We start from the raw sequence: 19722 nt of genomic DNA on the forward strand, positions 1-19722 counted from the left end.
AAAGCCAACCAAAAGGTACCTTCTGAGTTCTGGTTTCTGACAAAGGGGGTGGGGGGGACGCGGTGTGAGCAATTGCTCTCCCCTGCTGCAGTGGATTTGTTACTCTCACCAGGCACCTCCTACAAGTTTCGTGTCGTGCACTGAACATTCTGGGAGAGAGTGAGCCCAGCGCTGCTTCCCGACCTATATGGTGTCAGGATATAGTAACGTGTGTATGAGAGGCCTGTTACAGGGCCCCCTATATCACCTTCACTGATGCTGTCAATGAGACCACCATCATGCTGAAGTGGGTGGTAAGCAGGAGCTTGGCTCTATTATTTCATCAAAAATAGACCTCATTGTCATTTAGTTTGCTCTGATTGATTCTGTGTTCCCCTTGGTAACTGGCTTTTTCATCCCTTTCTTTGCAGTACAAATCAGCCTAGTAACAACAACACCCCCAATCAAGGCTTTTCCATCTACTATCGTCCCCCACAGACAGTGACAATGACAGTGACTACAAGAAGGATGTAGTAGAAGGTAAGACCACACAGGTGATTGGTGCTTAGATATCCTCCCCAAGACATACAAATAAGAAGCATATCAATGTTTTCAGCTTGCAGTGATGAGCCTCTTCAATTTAGGTCTTATGCTAACTGGTTTCATCACATCATCCAGAGCCTGGGGTCATGTAGAGCTTGAATCTGGGCTGCTTCCATGAGGAAGAGTCAGCATGGAATAGGGGAAAGTGGAAAGATCACTGTATTTGGCATCTGAGGACCCAAGTTGAAATCCCACTTCTGTCAGATCCCTAAGGCAAGTCTGTTAACTGCTTTGCGGCCTCAGTTTCCTCATCTGTAAAACAAGAGTGTTAGACCAGATGGCACCTACAGGTTTCTTCCAGATCTAAAGCTATGAGCTTATGATACCAATGCTCTATCCAGTTTAGCTACCCCTATCTGTGGTTTCATTGCATGATGTAGCAGCCGTACACGGGCCCTGCTGCAGGCTCCCATGCTGTTTAATAGGACAGACCCAGCATGTTGTCATGTGGGAATACTGAGAAACTGCAAGTTAGATATATAGGCAGCAGAACCCACCAGTGACTGTGGCTTGCCCAGTGCCTATAAAGTGTATTTTCTTTCTAGGGGATCGATACTGGCATTCCATCAGCCACTTGCAGCCAGAGACGTCCTATGACATTAAGATGCAATGCTTCAATGAGGGTGGTGAGAGTGAGTTCAGCAAGTCTGATGATCTGTGAAACCCAAAGGTACTTAACTCAACTGTGATTCAACTCCAACCCTTCACCTTACCATCTCACTCATTAATAGTGTTTACATTTCAGTAGGCAACTAGGTGGTTTAGTGGATAAAGTGCTGGGCCTGGAGTCAGGAAGACCTGAGTTCAAATGCAGCCTCAGACACACACTAGCTATGTGACCCTGGGAAAGTCACTTAACATGTGTTTGCCGTATTGTTATTTATCCTTCGATTTCACTGACTGTGCCTCCAAATTCACCCATGTTACCTTCTTGGTGACACTGTGAAATGGTGACTTGAGTATTCACTGAAGTTTATTAGTGCCCTATAGAGGATCATTTGGAGCTGTGTAAATTTCCCCTCCTAGTTTTTCTGTGGGTTGTACTTTTCTCCTCTGACTGGTGGGGAGGGCACAAAGACCGTCGATCCAATCTGGCCTCACATAGGTGAATAATCATTACTAGTCATTCATCACTGTGCTAACCCAGCATGGTCCCCAGTATATAGTTTTTGAAATGCTGGGTTCAAAAATTCTGAGATGATCAGTTGGAACACACAAGGTTCAAGTTTCTATAATACCGAAATTCCTATTCAGCTACACACATTGCATTTAAAATTTAGATACATTCTTAAGTAGTATTGGGACCAAGGGTTTGCTGGTAAATGTTTAACAACCAGTCTGGGGGTAGGGGGAATATACTCATGACATGCATTAGTCTTAATTTGCATTATTAACCTTTTCCTCTATCACTTTCTTAAGTCTAGAAAGTCAATAAAACAACAGATCAAACCCTCATTTGTAGTGGGTTTTTTTTTTTGTTTTTTGCAGGGCAATGGGGGTTAAGTGACTTGCCCAGGGTCACACAGCAAGTAAGTGTTAAATGTCAGAGGCCATATTTGAACTCAGGTCCTCCTGAATCCAGGGCCCGTTCTTTATCCACTGGGCCACCAAGCTGCCCCCTCCTCATTTGTAGTGTTGACCAATTTCTATGGTTGTTAATGCTCACACTGAAAATTTAACAATAGGCTTCCAGGAGCTGGTATGAGCTGGCTCCAGCACAGCCCTGAATGTGACCCAGCCATGAGAACTGAAGCAGAGTGAAATGCACTGTATACAAAATAACAGCAATAGTGTAAGATAAAAAAAAAAAAGAACTTGATCCCTCTTAATCTACATTCACACCCACAGAACACTCTGATTGATGCTGAGTAAATACCCAAGAACAATCATTGACTTATTTTTTTTGTTTTATCTCTCTGCAGCACGTAAGCCTTCTGGTCAACCAGGCCGGCTCCTGCCCCCTACTCTGGCTCCACCACCAATACTGCCTCCAGATCCAGGGGATCGCCCTGGGGCTATGGTGGCACGCTCCAGTGACCTGCCCTACCTAATCGTGGGCGTGGTCCTGGGCTCAATTGTCCTCATCATTGTGGCCTTCATACCGTTCTGTTTATGGAGAGCATGGTCCAAACAAAGTGAGTGGCAGTTGTGGGCAAGTTGGGGCAGTCTGTGCTAAACTAGAAGTGAGAGGGACTTGGAGAAAAGAGCTACCTGGCCCATAGTGAGGGCACCAGCATGAACAATGCTGGGCAGGCTATTGGGAGCTGCATTGGGCCTTTGTGCACCTCTGTTTGAGGGGACACTATCCCCCAGAGACCTCATAGGAAGGCAAAGATGACTAAGACCTCAGCCCCATTAGGCTGTGAGCTGCTTAAGAACAAGGTTCATATTTTTGCCATTCTTTGTATCCCTTGTCCTTAGCACAGTGTCTGATATACATAGCATGTGCTCAATAAATGCTTAATAGGTGATTAAGCACATAATATGTGCTTAATAAGTGATGACTGATTGACCTACCCTATTCATTAAGCTGATTTGATAACGTAAAGCCCACGTGTTCTCCCAAGGGTCCATTTGGCAATGCTTTTGTCCCTTGCTGTATTTCTTTTGGCTCGAGCTTTGATCTTCACCCCCTTTTGTCTACACCAGCTGCCTTTTCCTCTCTGAATCTGTTCCTTCCCTTGCTTTGCCTATTCACCCATTACTTTGGTCAACCCCTCCCTATGTACAACACAGGGCAAGCTGTTAGCTCCCTGACCCCCAGGGTATTTCACCTTGTCTTCGCAGATATCACAAAGAAAGGAGCCAGGAAGGTGGGAGAAAACTCTGAGGCATGCATGAGAGGAAGTGGGAAACTCCCCCCTCTCCCCTTTAATCTCTGGGAGAAATGCCAGCTCCCGACCCACTCCTTTTCCTATCACTGTGGCCAGCAGGTCCAGCAGAAGATCATTACAAAGCTTATGGAGGAGGCCCCAAGCTGTCCTGTGCTTCCCCCCGCCCTGAGTATGCATCTCTTTCCTCCTCTTCTTCCAGAACAAACTGCTGACCTGGGTTTCCCCAGCACCGGCATGCTGTCCTCCTCCTGCCAATACACGATGGTACCTCTGAGGGGGATCTCTGCTCCACGAGCCAATGGACAACCCTACATCAATGGACAGCCCTATGCCAATGGGTTACATGTTAATGGAACCTGTCCCTCAGCTGGCCTGGGCTATCCAGGTGTGAAAACCCAAGAGTACAGCCCAGGCGAGCTTCAGCAGGTAACTCATGCCCACTGGCTTTGTGTGTGTGGTGATTAGGGTATACCTCTAGACCCCCTATGTAGAATTGATTAAGGCTGTACCTTGGGCTATCAACATCCTCAACCACCTTGTCCCTCAGATCGGTTTTGCCCATGTTCCCAGTCCAAATGATCTTCATCATGAGGATAGATCTTGATGATAAGGAAAAGAATCCCAGACTCTTTAAGATTGTTTTCTCATCTCTCACCTTTTAACAGCAGGATCATAACAGCAGCTTGCTTGCAGGGGGAAAATCCCTTGGAAATGGACACATTCCAAAAAGTCACCAAGCAATCAGGTAACCTCCCCCTGCCAACTTATTGGCTCCCCAAGACCAGGATGGCGGAAGCCAGAAGCTCTTCATTTACTCAAAGAATTTCAAAGCTTCCCAACTCTTCAGAACAGCCATTTTGGGGGCCAGATATAACTGTTAAATTGTTTATAATTAGGACATTTCTGGGACATAGATTGGCTGGGTTTGCCTGGCTTGTAATGGCTTCCTGAAAAACCTCGCCTTGCCTGGTAGGGTGGGCACATCCATGGACATACACTTGTTTTAGCCTGTGTGTCTTCTGGGTAGCTCAGTCCTACTCGTGCAGCCTTTCATATGCTGCTCAGAGACCCCCCTGCTATGTTACTATTGAACAGTAGGCATATTATTATGAATACGTGAGTAATCCACTCTCCTTTGGTTTTCCCTGGATAACTGAGACATGAACCAACATAGATAAGAAATCTAACCTCCCAAGGTCAATTTGACCTAATAGAAGAAATATAAGCTCATTGAGGGCAGAAGCTGGCCTTTGTTTGTTTTGTTTTATTTTGCTTTTTGTCCTTATATCTCCAGTGTTTGATGCCTATAAAGCGTAATACATACAAAATAGTAGGCATTTAATAAATGACTGAAGAATGAAAGGAAAACCCTGCCCATGAAGGGGGGAGAAGACAGGAGGGTTGTGCTGAGACTGAAAAATCCATACCTTGCCTCACCTTCCCACTTGTTGTCTTGCCTTATAGGGATCCCGACTCTAGCCCTGAAGACAGCACTTTCCTGTATGCACTCCCAGACGACTCCACTCACCAGCTGCTTCAGTCTCATGATGATTGCTGCCATCTTCAGGAACAACCTGTTGCCATCTGCCAGTCGGGAATGAGGAATGCATCCGAAAGTCCTCGGCGGGAAGGATTGTGGGACTCTCCATTTCATCCAGGTGTGTGGCAGAGTAAGGGTCCATCCTTAAAGGACAGGGATATGGTGGGGGCCCCTCCCCATAGCTTTTATTTTATTTCTTTTTTTTATGGGGCAATGAGGGTTAAGTGACCTCCCCAGGGTCACCACAGCTAGTAAGTGCCAAGTGTTTGAGGCCAGATTTGAACCCAGTTCCTCCTGAATCCAGGGCTGGGGCTTTATCCACTGCCACCACCTAGCTGCCCCTCTCCCCATAGCTTTTAGACTGAGAGGGAATGGGGTGGAGGCTCCGGCATGTTCTCTGCTGGCTACAGCCCTGGCATGAGGGAGAGTTCCAGGTAAGATCGTATTGCAGTATTGCAGGCATTGGACCATGTTGGCCAGTAAGAAGAGCAATATCCCATGACAGCAAAGCAGTAAAGCTCTCCTGGACCTGTGAGTTTCAGGGTCATGATCAAATTCCTATTGCCTCTTCTTGCCCCGAGGCAGCCTCTAATCACCCAGAAATACACTGCCCTGTTGTGTCTTGTTTCTTAATTAAGGAATAAGGTTTACATTCATCGTTGAAACAGGAGCCAAAGTCTTACAAATAACATAATAATAACTCTTTGTGCTGCCTTTTCTCCAAGTTACTTAAAGCCATTCCTATTTCTGCTTTCTTTGGGCCAGTCTTCCATAGGAAGTAGAATTTGGGGCCTTGGGGGACATTGCCAGTTACTGTTTTATTGGGCAGCCATAGCAAAGCTTTCTGGGTAATGTTCAGGGCATGGGCCTTACCAGTGTGGAGATGATTATTTTTTTTAAGGGGCAATGAGGGTTAAGTGACTTGCCCAGGGTCCACACAGCTAGTAAGTGTCAAGTGTCTGAGGCAAGATTTGAACTCAGGTCCCCTGAATCCAGGGCAGGTGCTTTATCCAGTGTACCACCTAGCTGCCCCCAGTGGAGATTATTTTTTTAATTTTTACTTTATTTTTCAGTTAATAAACACTTATTTTCTCTCCCTCCCACCCTTCCTCTTGGAAAAAAAAAAAGAAAAAGTTTCAACAAATAGGCATAGCCAAGAAAAATAATTTGCACATCAGCCATGTTCAAAACGTATGTCTAATTCTGCATCTGAAATCCATCACCTCTCAGACCTTCGTGGGTCCTTCATCACGAATCCTCGGAACTTTTGGGAGATTATATTATAAAAAGGCTGAAGCTGGCTTCAGATGAATTTCAGAAGTAGATCCCTGTGGCCTGGGGGAATTTAAATGAATGGGAATAATTATCGTGGAATGTGAACAGCATGGGAGAGAGAGAGCCTTCTGGGGCTCGGAGCTTTTTAAAATGTTAGGATTTCTTCTTAATTTTTTTTAAAAGCCTTTGCCCCTGAGGTTGGAAACATAGTCTTTGCCACAGAAATACTTAGGTATGGCCTAGATAAGTAACAGCCCTTTCTCTACACGTGTGAAGTGGCTGGTGGGGGTGAGATCATCTTGGAAAGGTGTTCAAGACCTGTGCTACATGAAAATCTGACCTTTCAGGGCCAGATTGTCTCCTATTACTGACGGGTGGGATGATTTCTATCAGCTACACTTGGATTCCTTTGGTGACTGGATTTTAATTTTCCATTCTTTTCTCACCCTTAGGGCCACCTTGCTGCCTAGGCCTTGTGCCAGTCGAAGAGGTGGACAGCACTCACTCCTTGCAAGTAAGAGGGGGAGAATGGTGTCCTCACCACCCCCCAGGCACCTATTTAGGACCAGACCCTGGAAGGAGACTCTCGCCCAGCCCACCAATACACGTTGTCTTTTTGAGACCTCCACCTCCCACAATTTAGGCCGAAGCCACTTCCCTGAAAAGACTATATTGTTTTAAAAAGAGACAGAGAAAAATGGGTATTTATTTTTCTATTACAGCCATATTTATATATTTATGCACTTGTAAATAAATGTATATGTTCCTTAACATACTGGAGAGACGTATGGAATCCCATCCAGTGAGGTGTACCAGGTTGAAAATATAAAGCCGCAGTTTGAGAAAAAAACAAGCAGGATAGATTTGTCATCTGACACATAAGGACTAGGGGCAGAAGTAACCTTTTATTTCCATCTCCTGCAACTACCTGGGATGGTGTCGAATGCCCATTAGGAGAGAAGGAAAGGAAAACACATCTTAGGCACATCCTTCATGAGAGCTGAACATGGTTGATCAAGCGCAGACTGGGAGAAAAAGAAAAACCCAACTCAACAGATCGGCTGAATTTGGTACAACAGGAAGTGATTTTTTCATGGTATGACCAGGAGAACAGACTAAAATGTGTACAGTACTTATAAGCATTAACAAACCTTCCAGATTCAATAATCTGTGGCAACATAGCTCTGTAAAACCAAACACTGTAACTTCTAAATAAATGTTTAGTCCTTCTCTCTAACCTTTGGTTTGGTCATTTTAAAAACCCTTTGGGAAAATGAATCCACATCTTTTCTTTCTGAACATATGAAGAACTAGAAAGACCTATTGATGAAATGTTCAAATCTATCTTCTGGAATGAAATCTGGGAAAGGGGAGCAGATATTACCATTCTTCTTCCCTGCTTATTTCACTTTAAAAGCGCTGTTGTTGGGGGGGGGGGGGGGGTTGCCCAGAATGACCTATTTATTTAGCTGCTGAATCTGCATGGGAGACTCTAGGAGCTGCTCTTGTGTGTGTGTGTGTGTGTGTGTGTGTGTGTGTGTGTACACACACGTGTTTTCTCCTGCAGATTATCATCAGGTAAGAGAAAAGCCACCCTTAGTCATGTGTGTGGGGGGCAAACATTGGAGAGGATAGATAGGAAAACAGCAGTTGATAAGGTGCATTTCCATTTAGTGAGTATTATTAATTGGTGGGAGGATGAGACCGCCTTTCCTGCGCAAGATAGCAATTTCTTCCTTCAAAGCTAGAATTTTTTCAGCCTGGATCTGAATCAGTTCAGTGATCTTCTCTCTGGCCACAATGTCTGCTTTCCGAGGGCCCTGGAAGGCATTACCCTGTTGGGAAAAGAAAAAAGCCACATTCTTGCTTTGGGCAGCCGATTCATTCCCACTGAGAACATGAAAATGTTTCTTCTCTCTTTTGTATCACCTACAGAAGAGCCTGCCTGACAGAGAAATAGAGGCACACTTGGTAGTCAATTGCTCTCTTATTTGAGGGGTCTACCTAGAAGATCTCTTGGAACTAGCAAACAGCTGTGTGGTACAAACACAGTCAGGAAGGCCCAAGTTAAAATAATGGCCTTAGATACTTATTAGTTGTATGACCTTAGGTCTGCCTCAGGTTCCTCATCTGTAAATGGGGACAATAACACCTCCCTCCCAGGATTGTTGTAAAGGATAAAATGATATTTTGTAAGTGCTTTTGTGAATCTCAACGTGCAATATACATACTGGCTGTTGTTGGACAAGAGACTTTCCTTCTGATTAATTTAGCCACGTTTCAAAATGTAAATGTTTACATGTGAGAGTTCATAAATTAAGCAAGGTGCAAATTAACTTAATAGGCTGTTTTAAGCCAATCTCCAACCAGAATCACATGCCCTATGAGAACTGGGCATGGGGAGGTAGGGAGTGGAGAGACCCTAGAGTGGTCATTTTGGAGCATGAGGCACTGTCAAGGCAAAGCAGTCCCTCAGGTAGTCATCACATATGGGAGGCTCTAGACAGCTAGAGGCTTATATAAGGACACAACGTATTTATGGAGTTGGACAAAAGGAGCTATTGGGACAAGAAGAGGGGTGGCAAAAAGGAAGTGGGAAAATACCAAGGACAAGTTTTGCCACCTTCATAATCCTCTCAGCTTTTCTTTGCCAGCTACACCAACCTTCTAATTCTTCCTGATGTCACCCCATGTCTTTGGTGAAATTGTGCCTAAATGCATTCACTGAACCATGCCTAAATCATTCAAATATAGTATTGCTAATTAGGGGGTACGTAGGTGGCATAGTGGATAGGGCACTAGGCTTGGAATCAAGAAGACATCTCCATGAGTTCAAATTCTGCCTTAGAACACTTACTGGCTGTGTGATACTGGGTAAGTCATTTAATCCTGTTTACCTCAGTTTCCTCATCTGTAAAATGGAGTGGAGAAAGTAAATGGCAAAACCATTCCAGTATCTTTGCCAAGGAAAACCCCAAAAGGGGTCATGAAGGGTCAGACACAACTGAAATGACTCAACCCACGACAACATCCCTAGTTAAAGAGTTCTATAGGGTAAGCCAAAAGTCACAATGTTTTAGTAACTTTTTGAAAATTATTTTTTTATTTTTCACCATTTGATTTTTCACACATAATGTAAATTCATTTCCTATTATATACTGTATATGATGCTATGGTGCTGTAAATTAAAAACAAAATATAACGGGGTTATTAAATATTGAATCCCCTTCGTGACTATTGGCCCACCCTGTATAAAGACAAACTAAGGGATATTGTGCATATAAAAAGTGAAATAACACAAGGTCCATAGTCCAGAGGTGTGAAATTTGGATTATTATCAGGGTCAGGGATGTCTAAACATTTTTTTTTATCATGTACCCAGATCACTAAAATTTTGGGTGTACTCCTTAATATATTTCTATGCCTTTTCTACTGGCTTTCCCCCATGCATAGAATTATCTTCCTCTCAGTTTTCCCTGCCTTCTTCAAGACTAAGCTCAAATCTCACATTCTACACAGTCCCCACCCCCACCCCCAATCTGCTAGTGACTTCCACTCTTGAGATTTCTTTCCTTCTAAACTGTGTATTTCTCTTAAGTACCTTGTTGTTACTTTTGTCTTTCCCAAAAGAATATAAGCCCCTTGAGAGCAGGGATTTTGTTTTTGTTTTTTTTTAATCCTTAGCTGGGTGCTTGACAAATAATGAGCACTTTTAAAGTGCTTGTTGATTTGACCCGTAGGCCCTCTTAACAATGATACTTTCCCAACTTTCTCATTTCTGATAATGGGACATTGAGTCTCCTACTCTCCCAGCTTGACACCTTGGAATCACTTTGGATTCCTCCTTTATTGCCACCTCCAGCATCACCCCAACCCCACTCTACCACCTTAGGATAGTCACAGTGTTCTAATGATCCTTAATTTGAAATGTAAACCTTAATTTGACATTTTTTCACAGTAAGAAAGAAATGTTTTTAGTTTCATTTATCAGAGAGAGAGTGTGGCCATTTCCATTCAACTGTAAATACCTTGTTCTAGTCCTTATCATTGTATGCCCATGCTATTGTAATAGCCTCCTAACTCTGCTTGTCTTCTGGGAAAGCCACCTCTCTAATCTATCCTGCCTACTGCCCCAGGCTAATCACCTCCAGCCAACAAATATTCACTGAGTTTCCACTTCATCTGAGGTACCCGGATAGGTGCTAATCCTTCTAAAATTCTGCTTGGATGGCACTACCTGCCTTGCTGAAAAAATTTCATTAGCTCCCTAGTGCCTATAGGATAAAAAGACTCCCCACCAGCTATCCCCATACTTGTCACTTGAACTTAGTTGGTACTGGGCTTTTTTTTTCATCTGCCAGTTCACCTTTACCTTACCCATAACCACTCCCCCGCAAAGCACTCGCTCCTTCCCTCCAGCCATCCGAATTCTCATCTTTAAGTCCAACTTGAATTGTTCTTCTTGTCTAAAGGCTTCCCAGATCATTCTAGCCAGTGATGATCTTCTCCTTCCTCTGAACATTGATAGCAGTTAATTGGTGCTAATCAGTCTTATCACATTGCTAGAGTGAACAGTCAGTCAACAGGCATAGACTCATCAACCCCATTTGATTCTACTCACAGATGGCCACAGAGTGCCAAGCAAGACCAGGGCAGAAATGTACCTGCTGAGTCTGAAGTGTATTCAAACGGTTTTCGAGCTTCTGCTTTCAAGACATAACTCGTTCATTTGCTGAAGTTTCTTTGTGTGTTCTTTTGTCTTCACCATAAGGTCCCATCGCACCTGAGAAATCTTATCCTGGAATATCAAGAAGATAGGTAGGAAAGTAAATAGCAAAGAGTGGGAGAGAGCAGGAGACATAATCAGATGTGAATGGCAAAACCCCCCAAGGCAAATGGAAGAGGCCAATGCACCTAGGAAAATTAACAAGGAGTACTCTCATGTCAGGGACAGCTAGGTGGCACAGTGGATAGAGCACCAGGCCTGGAGTCAGGAAGACCTGAGTTTAAATCCAGTTTCAGACAGGTGGGTGATCCTGGGCAAGTCCCTTAACCCTGTTTACCTCAGTTTCCTCATCTGTAAAATGAGCTGGAGAAGGAAATGGCAAATCACCCCAGTATCTTTGCCAAGAAAACCCCAAATGGGGTCATAGAGTCAGGCAGGACTGAAAATGACTAAACAACAACAAAAAAACTCATGTCATCTGGTTTGATTTTAGGAGAGGTCAGAAGGCAAATATATTCAAGAATAGAAACAGAGATGAGACAGGATACATACATGCATGTGTACATATACATATACATGCACACACACATATATACATATACACACACATGCTTTAATGGCCTTCAGAGAAGCAACAAGAGTATTGGCTTTGGACCTGAGTTCAAATCTTACTCTATCACATACAACCTGTGCAACCCTCAAGCCTTTTTTATTCCAGTTCCAATGCTCTATTCACTGTACCATCCAAGTGCCTCAAATATGTATGACAGGGGGCATCTAGGTGGTGCAGTGGATAAAGCACCAGCCCTGGATTCAGGAGGACCTGAGTTCATATCCTGCCTCAGACACTTGACACTTACTAGCTGTGTGACCCTGGCAAGTCACTTAACCCTCATTGCCCTGCCCCCCCCAAAAATAAAATATGTATGACAATCATATGTGTATGATAGATGTTATACTGCCACCACCATCATCATGACCATAGATAATCATCATATCATAATCATCATATAGTGCTTACCATATGCCAAACACTATGCTGAGCTTTACAATTATTATCTCATTTGATTCTCACAACAACCCTGAGAGATAGGTGCTATTATTATTCTCATTTTACAATTGAGGAAACTGAGGTTAAGTGACTTGCCCAGGGTCGCACAAGCCAGGAAGTGTCTAAAGCTGGGTTTGTACTCAATTCTTCCTGATTTCAGGTTTGGCGTTCTATCTACTGCACCACCTAGCTACTTTATAATGTAAGATTCTAGAAGACATATGGGGACTTGGAAAAGGTATATACATGTGCCTAGTATCTAGCAGAGCACCCCTCCCCCCCCGAAAAAAAATAAATAAAAGTCATCAGAAGAAAAACACTTAGTTTATTTGAAAATGTTCTTCCTTTGTGTATATGTCACATATATACATAGTGCATGTCTACATATGTGCATATGTATATATACACATGCATGCATACATATATCCTTTCGTTATTCCAATGGATCTTTGAACTCACTGTTTTGATTATTCCCTCCAACAATACAAAAATGTAATCAAAACATGCCTGCCCATCCAAGGCAACAGTTGACCCACTGTTGCTGTGGAGGTTGGGGGGGTCCCCTTCATGTTTTCTCTTTTTTATATACTAAACATTTTTATTTGAAGTTTTAAGTTCCAAATTCTATTCCTCCTTCCCTCTCTCCACTTCCCCCTCCCTGAGACAGTAAGCAATCAGATATAGGTTATATGTGTGTGATTATGTAAGACATTACCATGTTAGTCATTTTATACAAGAAAACTCAAAAGAAAAAATGAAAGAAAGAAAAACAAAAAAAATAGCATGCTTCACTCTGTGTTCAATCAATATCAGTTCTTTCTTTGGAGGTGGATTAGTCCTTTGAGATTGCCTTGGATCAATTGTATTGCTGAGAATAGTTAAGTCATTCACAGCTCTTCATCAAGCAATATTGCCGTCACTGTACACAATGTTCTTGTTCTGCTCACTTCACTATACATCAGGCCTTTCTGAAATCATCCTGCTTGTCACAATAATATTTCATTATAATCATATACCACAACTTGTTTAGCCATTCCCCAATTAACAGGCATTTCTTTGATTTCCAATTCTTAGCCACCACAAAAAGAGCTGCTATTACTATTTTTGTACAAAGAGGTCTTTTTCTCTTTTTCCCTTCATGTTTTCTTGACATCGTGAGGATACCCATGAAGCCCCTCATTATTAAAATAAAATCAAGAAAACTAATTTCCATCTTAATTTCCATCATCTCCCCAAACCTCTCTCTTCCTTGCCCCTGCCACTATTACTACTTACTAGTGATTGTATGCTTCATGAGAGTAAGGTCATTCTCTTATTTAATCTTTGTATCTCTTTCAGCCTATTGGTCAATCAACAAGCATTTATTAAGAGCTAAGTGTAGACCAGGTGATTATGCTAAGCATTGTGGGTACAAAGGAAGGCGAAAAAGACAGGTCCCTGCTCTCCAGGCATTCACAAATTCTAATGCAAGTCATATGAAAATAACAAGATATCATTTTATAACTAACATGCAGGATGTATGTATACAGAGTTGATTAATGTAGTCTTAAAGAGGGAGGAAGGCATTAGCAAGTTACTAGGAAAGGCTGCCTACAGAAGGTGGACTTTCAGCTGAGTCTTCGAGGAAGACAAGAAAGCTAAAATACTGAGGTTAGGGGGCAGAACCCTCCAGGTATGGGGAGTAGCCAATGTAGAGCCTCATAGACAAGGGTTGGTTGGAGAATCATGTCTGAGGAATTTCCAGAAGGCCAGTTGCTAGATCAGAGAGTATATGGAGGAGAGTAAAGTATCGAAAGTCTGAAATGGTAGGGAAGGGGTCAGATTATGATGGGCTTTAAATAGCAGACAGAGGGCTTGACATTAGATCCTGGAGGTAATAGGAAGCCAGTGGGCTTTGTTCAATAGGGAGTGAATGACATGGTCAGATTTATGCCTTGGCAGCTGAGTGAAAGATAGATTGAAGAGGGGAGAGACTTGAGGCAGAGAAACTAATTAGAGGGTTATTGTAATAATCTAAGTAAGTGAAGATAACAACCTGAACTGAGGTGCTCACTGTATGAATGGAGGGAAGGAGAGGTATGTAAAAGATGTCATATGAATACTGAAATGATATGATTTGACAATGGATTGGCTATGTGATGTGAGTGCAGGTGAGGAGTTGAAAATTACACAAAGACATGACTCAGGTGACTGGGAGGGTGGTGGTACCCTCGACAGTCATAAGGAAGTTGGGAAGAAGGAAAAGTTTGGGGTTCAGAAGATAACATGTCCTCTTTTGGACACATTGAGTTTGAAATGCCTCCAGGGCATCTAGTTTGAGGTGTCCCAAAGGCATTTAGGAATGTGAGACCTTTATCATGTTTAGGAATGAACAAATAATGTTTTGCATGATTGTACACGTATAACCTCCATCTGGATTTGTGGGAGCTACCAGTGGGACCCCATCATTCACTTATTCTTATTTCATGAATGCATTTGTTTTATTTTTAGCACTTAAGAGATGACCACAAATCGGTTAGGGCCATCCTTCACGACTTGGAGGCAGGGAACCCTTTTCAATCACCTGCAAATGATTTCCTTTCTGTAGTACTCAGAATGACTAACAGCTGTAAATACCACTTCTGGAATACTGTACCCCATACTGGGCACCACAACTTAAAAGACATTGACAAACAACAGTGCGCCCAAAGGAAAGTGAGGCATGGAAATTTCTCCATGTGAAGAACGATCAAGGGAAGAAGGGATGTTTAGCTTAGAGAAGAGAAGGCTTAGTGGGCAACACGTGCCGCTCTCCTCCTTCTTAGCAGTGCTAGCTAAAACATCCTGACCACTGGGTTTGTTTCAAGAGAGTTTTCTGAAACATATTACACCTTCTTTTCAGATGTGATTGGGTTAACCAACTTGACCACTTACACTGACTCTTCCTTCTCTAATACACCTGCTCAGAATTCCAGTTTCAGAAAGAACCAATCTGGGACTTGGTGGTTTTTACTGCCTCTCACACTGATGTTGCCTTTTGCCTGTCCATCTCTTCTCTACAGGAGTTTTCTACTTAAAACACCTTCTCCCCTCCATGCCCTCTTTAATCTGTTTCATCCTCCTCCAAAATGACTAATATTGTTCACAGACACATCAGGCCTATCTCGAACACTATCACTGAAAGTTCAGTTCCTCTGGACAGTTAGTTTGGGCAGATCTGGTACATGTATATGGTTGTTGCCTTGCTGTCACCACAGATGATGATGATGATAGCACTAGGCACTGTGCTAAGCACTTCACAAATATTATCTCTATCTTTTTGTGTGTGTGTGAAGCAATTGGGGTTAAGTGACTTGCCCAGGGTCACACAGCCAGTACGTGTAAAGTGTCTGAGGCCTGATTTGAACTCAGGTCCTCCTGACTCCAAGGCCGGTGCTCTATTCACTGCGCCATCTAGCTGCCCCAAATATTATCTCATTTGATCCTTATGACAACCCTGGGAAGGCAGGTGCTATCTGTATCCCCCTTTTACAGATGAGGAAACCGAGGCAAACAGGTTAAATGACTTGTTCAGAGCCACAGAGCTAGGCAGTATCTTAGACTGGATTTGAATTCAGGTCTTCCTGAGTCCCGGCCCATTGTTCTATTTACTACATCACCTAAGCTGCCTCCCTTACTGTGCCAACACCAGGACCCAGATGTTCCCATAATTTCTTTCTTGTGATAAAATGCAAACATTAGGGAAAAGTAAACAGAAGTTATTTAATTAAAAACAATAGGTAGGTAGTGAGTAGTAGGACTTTAAACCTTACCTCCCAGCCCCTTATCTCCTTTGCATTTGACAGTTCTTTCTTCATTTTCTTGATCCTCAGTTCTTCAAGTTTTTTATTAATGGAGAGGGTCTGAAGGGCTTCCAGGTCTATCTCCTTCCCAAATTTGTTGATCATCAGCTGAGTGACCATCTCCTTCATTTCTAAAAGGAGACAGTGATGGTACCCAGTCATTCTCATCTTCCCATTTTACATCATATTACTCATGAATGAAGGAAACTATATCAAGACAGATGGCAAAAATAGTTGATGGGACCAGTTTAGTCATTAGCCATCATAACCATTTTGCAACAGATACACAGATAGAGAGAGTGCTGCATTTGAATCCTACTTTAGACACTTATTAACAGTGTGACCCTGTCCTCATCTGTAAAATGAGGTGTCATTGTGAGGTTTGAATGAGACAAAATGTAAAGCATTCCATAAACCTTAAAGTGCTATATAAATCCCAACCCTTATTATTATAATTCCTATCTCCATGCCTTTTCATGTGCCACTGGCCTTGTTTTAAATGCCTTCCCTGGTGTTCTTTAGTGTTTGTCCTTTACTTCCTTTCAAAATCTTGGTTGAAGCTCTCACTGGTACCCTATCTGACTTGGCTTACTTCGTTACCTTCTTTTCAATTAGGATTTTGTGTTGTTATTCAGTTATTTTTCAGTTGTGTCTGACTATTCATGACCCCATTTGGGGGTTTTCTTGAAAAAAGATACTGGAGTGGTTTGGCATTTCCTTCTCCAGATCATTTTACAGATGAAGAAATTGAGGCAAACAGGGTTAAATGACTTATCCAGGGTCACACATCTAGTAAGTGTCTGAAGCTGGGTTTAAACTCAAGAACATGAGTCTTCTTGACTTCAGGCCTGGCACTCTATCCACTGTACCACCTAGCTGCCCCAGGATTTTGTGTATAGTTTGCAAAACAAACTCTACACTCAGGTACACATCTCACAGGATTTCAGTCCTATAAACACCAACCATCCTTAATGCCCAGAGAACCATGGGAAACATGATCCTTTACTTCCTTTAGAAACCAAAAGTGATCATTAGACTTGGAATCGAGAAGACCTGAGTTCAAATCTAAACATTTATAGCTGTATGACCATGGACAAGTCATTTAACCTCTGTTTGCCTTAATCCACTAGGGAAAGAAATGGCAAACCACGCCAGTATCTTTGCCAAGAAAACCCCATGGACAGCATTGGTGCATTATGGTCCACAGGGTCACGAAGAGTTGGAAAGAATGACTGAACAACAATAACAACAAAAATATTCCTGGTTTCAGGCTGGCTCGCTATCCAATGTTGCCTCTGTATACAAAATAAATATAAGATAGTGAGGGAATGGAATAGGAGATTGGGAATGGGGTGTGGTGTTAGAACTTTGGGAACAATATGACATAAACTTTTCCATATTTGGTGCTTCCTTGTCCTATGGCTGGCAAATTCCTACCTCCTGCTCCCCTAATGTGATTCAGAGTTGTCATCTGCCAAGATGCTATTTGGTCCCACACTTTCATCTCTATCCAGCCCTGCTAGACCCCTCCCCAGGCCTACCTTCCTTTGCTTTCTTCTGCTGCTGCACCCTATATCACCTCTGCTCTATTATTAAGAAGCTCCCCTCCCCTATAGATCTCCATCACATTCTTCCATGTTCTGATATTCATGAAAATATGGTTTTCTCCTAAAATAATTCATTTCTTTCTACTCCTTCCAATGCTTGCAAATTACATCATACCTTATATAACAGAGTGCCAGGAAAGCCCCATCACACATATATAACATTAATACAGAATACTTTTGCAGCCAGTATATGATATATAGTGTGTTATTCATATGTGACTTGTTGTGACTCTGTCTGAGGTTTTCTTGGCAAAGATATTGGAGTGATTTGCCATTTCTAGCTCATTTTACAGATAAGGAACTGAGGCAAACAGCATTCAGTGATTTGCTCAGGGTCACATAGCTAGTAAGTGTCTGAAGCCAGATTTAAACTGAAGAAGAGTCTTCCTGACTTCCGGCCTAGCTGCCAACCATTCATTACCTAAGGGTATTTTGCAGTCTAAATCAAGGCTTTTTCAACTTTTCCCACTCAGGATCCCTTTTCCCCAGAGGAATTTTTACACAACCCCTAGTATGTAAGAATATAAAATAGGTATATGTAACCTTTCACTGCTGCCAATTTTTTTGCACCCCCCCCCCCCGCATATGGGGTGGTGGGCCACAGTTTAAGAAGCTAGGCTCTAAATAAGAGGCAGTTAGGGCCGGTACTGAGGTGGTAGCTGTGTAAGTAGAGAGAAGGGGAGGTTTTAGGAGAACTGTTGTGAAGATGAAAATGACAAGATTTGACAAGGGATTGTATATATGGGAAGAGGGGAGTCAAGAATCAAGGATAACAGCAAAACAGCAGATGGATTTCAGAGCTGAGCCCAGGTAGAGGTCCACCCTAATTACTACTGTTACTCGGAGGTCTCTGGAGGCCTCTACTGGAGCAAAGCAATCATTACAAAGACATGCTCTGATAAAGTTGACCCCAGCCAGTTTGCTTGTTGGCCACTGGATAACAGGGCCCACCAGTGCAAGTGTTTAGTACACTTACTGAGCTTGAGAGGATCAGAGTTTCCTTCCTAGGAAAAGAAGAGCTGAATTCCCTTGATGATAAAAGTGGGTATAGAGGAAATTTAGGCCTGTTCAGGGACTGAGGTTTCTCAGAAACTCTAGAATCCAAGGGGCAGAAGGGGCCTTAGAACAATCTGTGTGCTGTAGCACAAATTTAAAATCACAGACCTCTGCCTGGGATCAGGAAATGTGCCTTCAATGAGTTCCAGGGCTTTCTTTGTTCTGACACCTTGACGTGAAGCCAGGTTAGGTCCACCCTTCCCCCTCATGACTTAACCAGGCTGGTGAAAGCTGTGCCCTTGGACACAAGTTAGTGGAGAAAGAGGAATCATTGAAGGAAACAAAGAATGAGAGAGGTAAAGGGAATTGCCAAACAGAGTTAGAAGGGCAGCTAGGTGGCGCCATATTGAAGTCAGGAAGACATCTTCCTGAGTTCAAATCTGGTCTCAGATATACTAGCTGTGTGACCCTGGGTAAGTCACTTAGCCCTGTTTGTCTTGGTTTCCTTACCTGTAAAATGAGCTGGAGACGCAAATGGCAAACCTCTCCAGTATCTTTACCAAGAAAACCCAAAACGAAGAACTGGCCATGAGTGAATAAGTCATCTCCATCATCAATAGCAACTAAAGCACTTGTATTTATTGGGGATGGGAGGGAGTCAGTGAGAGTCACTTCCAGGTCTTCATTTTCTTCACCAAAATTACTGATTGTTTCTTGATTAAAGCCAGGCCTAAGTTACTCACTTTTGATCTTTTTGGCCATCTCTCTCTTTTCAAAAACAAGCTTTTTACGCCGTTCCCGGCATTCTCTGTTGAGTTCTTGCTGTTCTACATTCTCTTCTTGTAGCTGTATGATTCTTTCTTGCAGATGTTGCAGGGAAGAATTAGAAAATACCAAAGCATTGGAGAGGTCATTGGGTATTTCTCCAAGTTCCACACATTCTATCTGCAGGAAACCACAGACCAAGGGAATATGAAAATCTATGATTTGGAATGACATCAGGCCCTTCCTTCCTTTAGTATCTACTGTCTCTAACATTTCACTGGTCATTCCACTAGCGTTTCTTAAGCCCCTACTATGTGTGTCAGGAACTGTGCTAAGTTCTGGGGATGCAAAGACATTTAAAAAACAAAAACAAAACAAAAATAATGGGGTCCCTGCTCTCAAAAAAGCTCACAGTCTAATGGGGGAAATAACGTGCAAACAACTCTGTATACAAAACAACTATATCCAGGATTATTGGAGATGATATCGGGGAAGGACACTAGCATCAGGGAGGACTAGGAATGG

The 19722-nt window shown here is 42.8% G+C and overlaps 2 protein-coding genes across 2 annotated transcripts in view; one reads left to right on the forward strand and one right to left on the reverse strand.

Annotated features, from left to right (window-relative positions):
- BOC (BOC cell adhesion associated, oncogene regulated) overlaps positions 1 to 7232 on the forward strand; it is a 51701-nt gene extending 44469 nt beyond the window's left edge. Inside the window, 12 exon segments of the mRNA XM_043993496.1 lie at positions 113 to 130; positions 133 to 293; positions 421 to 468; positions 471 to 519; positions 1128 to 1225; positions 1227 to 1252; positions 2268 to 2281; positions 2505 to 2717; positions 3616 to 3842; positions 4082 to 4161; positions 4881 to 5074; positions 6684 to 7232. Coding sequence (XP_043849431.1) covers positions 113 to 130; positions 133 to 293; positions 421 to 468; positions 471 to 519; positions 1128 to 1225; positions 1227 to 1252; positions 2268 to 2281; positions 2505 to 2717; positions 3616 to 3842; positions 4082 to 4161; positions 4881 to 5074; positions 6684 to 6874 — 1319 coding nt within the window. The 3' untranslated portion in view covers positions 6875 to 7232.
- A 652-nt stretch (positions 7233 to 7884) lies between these two features.
- CFAP44 (cilia and flagella associated protein 44) overlaps positions 7885 to 19722 on the reverse strand; it is a 133961-nt gene continuing 122123 nt past the window's right edge. Inside the window, 5 exon segments of the mRNA XM_043990859.1 lie at positions 7885 to 8066; positions 10896 to 10942; positions 10945 to 11029; positions 15800 to 15960; positions 19176 to 19377. Of these exon segments, the coding sequence (XP_043846794.1) occupies positions 7902 to 8066; positions 10896 to 10942; positions 10945 to 11029; positions 15800 to 15960; positions 19176 to 19377 (660 nt within the window). The 3' untranslated portion in view covers positions 7885 to 7901.

The sequence above is a fragment of the Dromiciops gliroides genome, chromosome 3 (genome assembly GCF_019393635.1).
Source record: "Dromiciops gliroides isolate mDroGli1 chromosome 3, mDroGli1.pri, whole genome shotgun sequence".
Classification (NCBI taxonomy): Eukaryota; Metazoa; Chordata; class Mammalia; order Microbiotheria; family Microbiotheriidae; genus Dromiciops; species Dromiciops gliroides.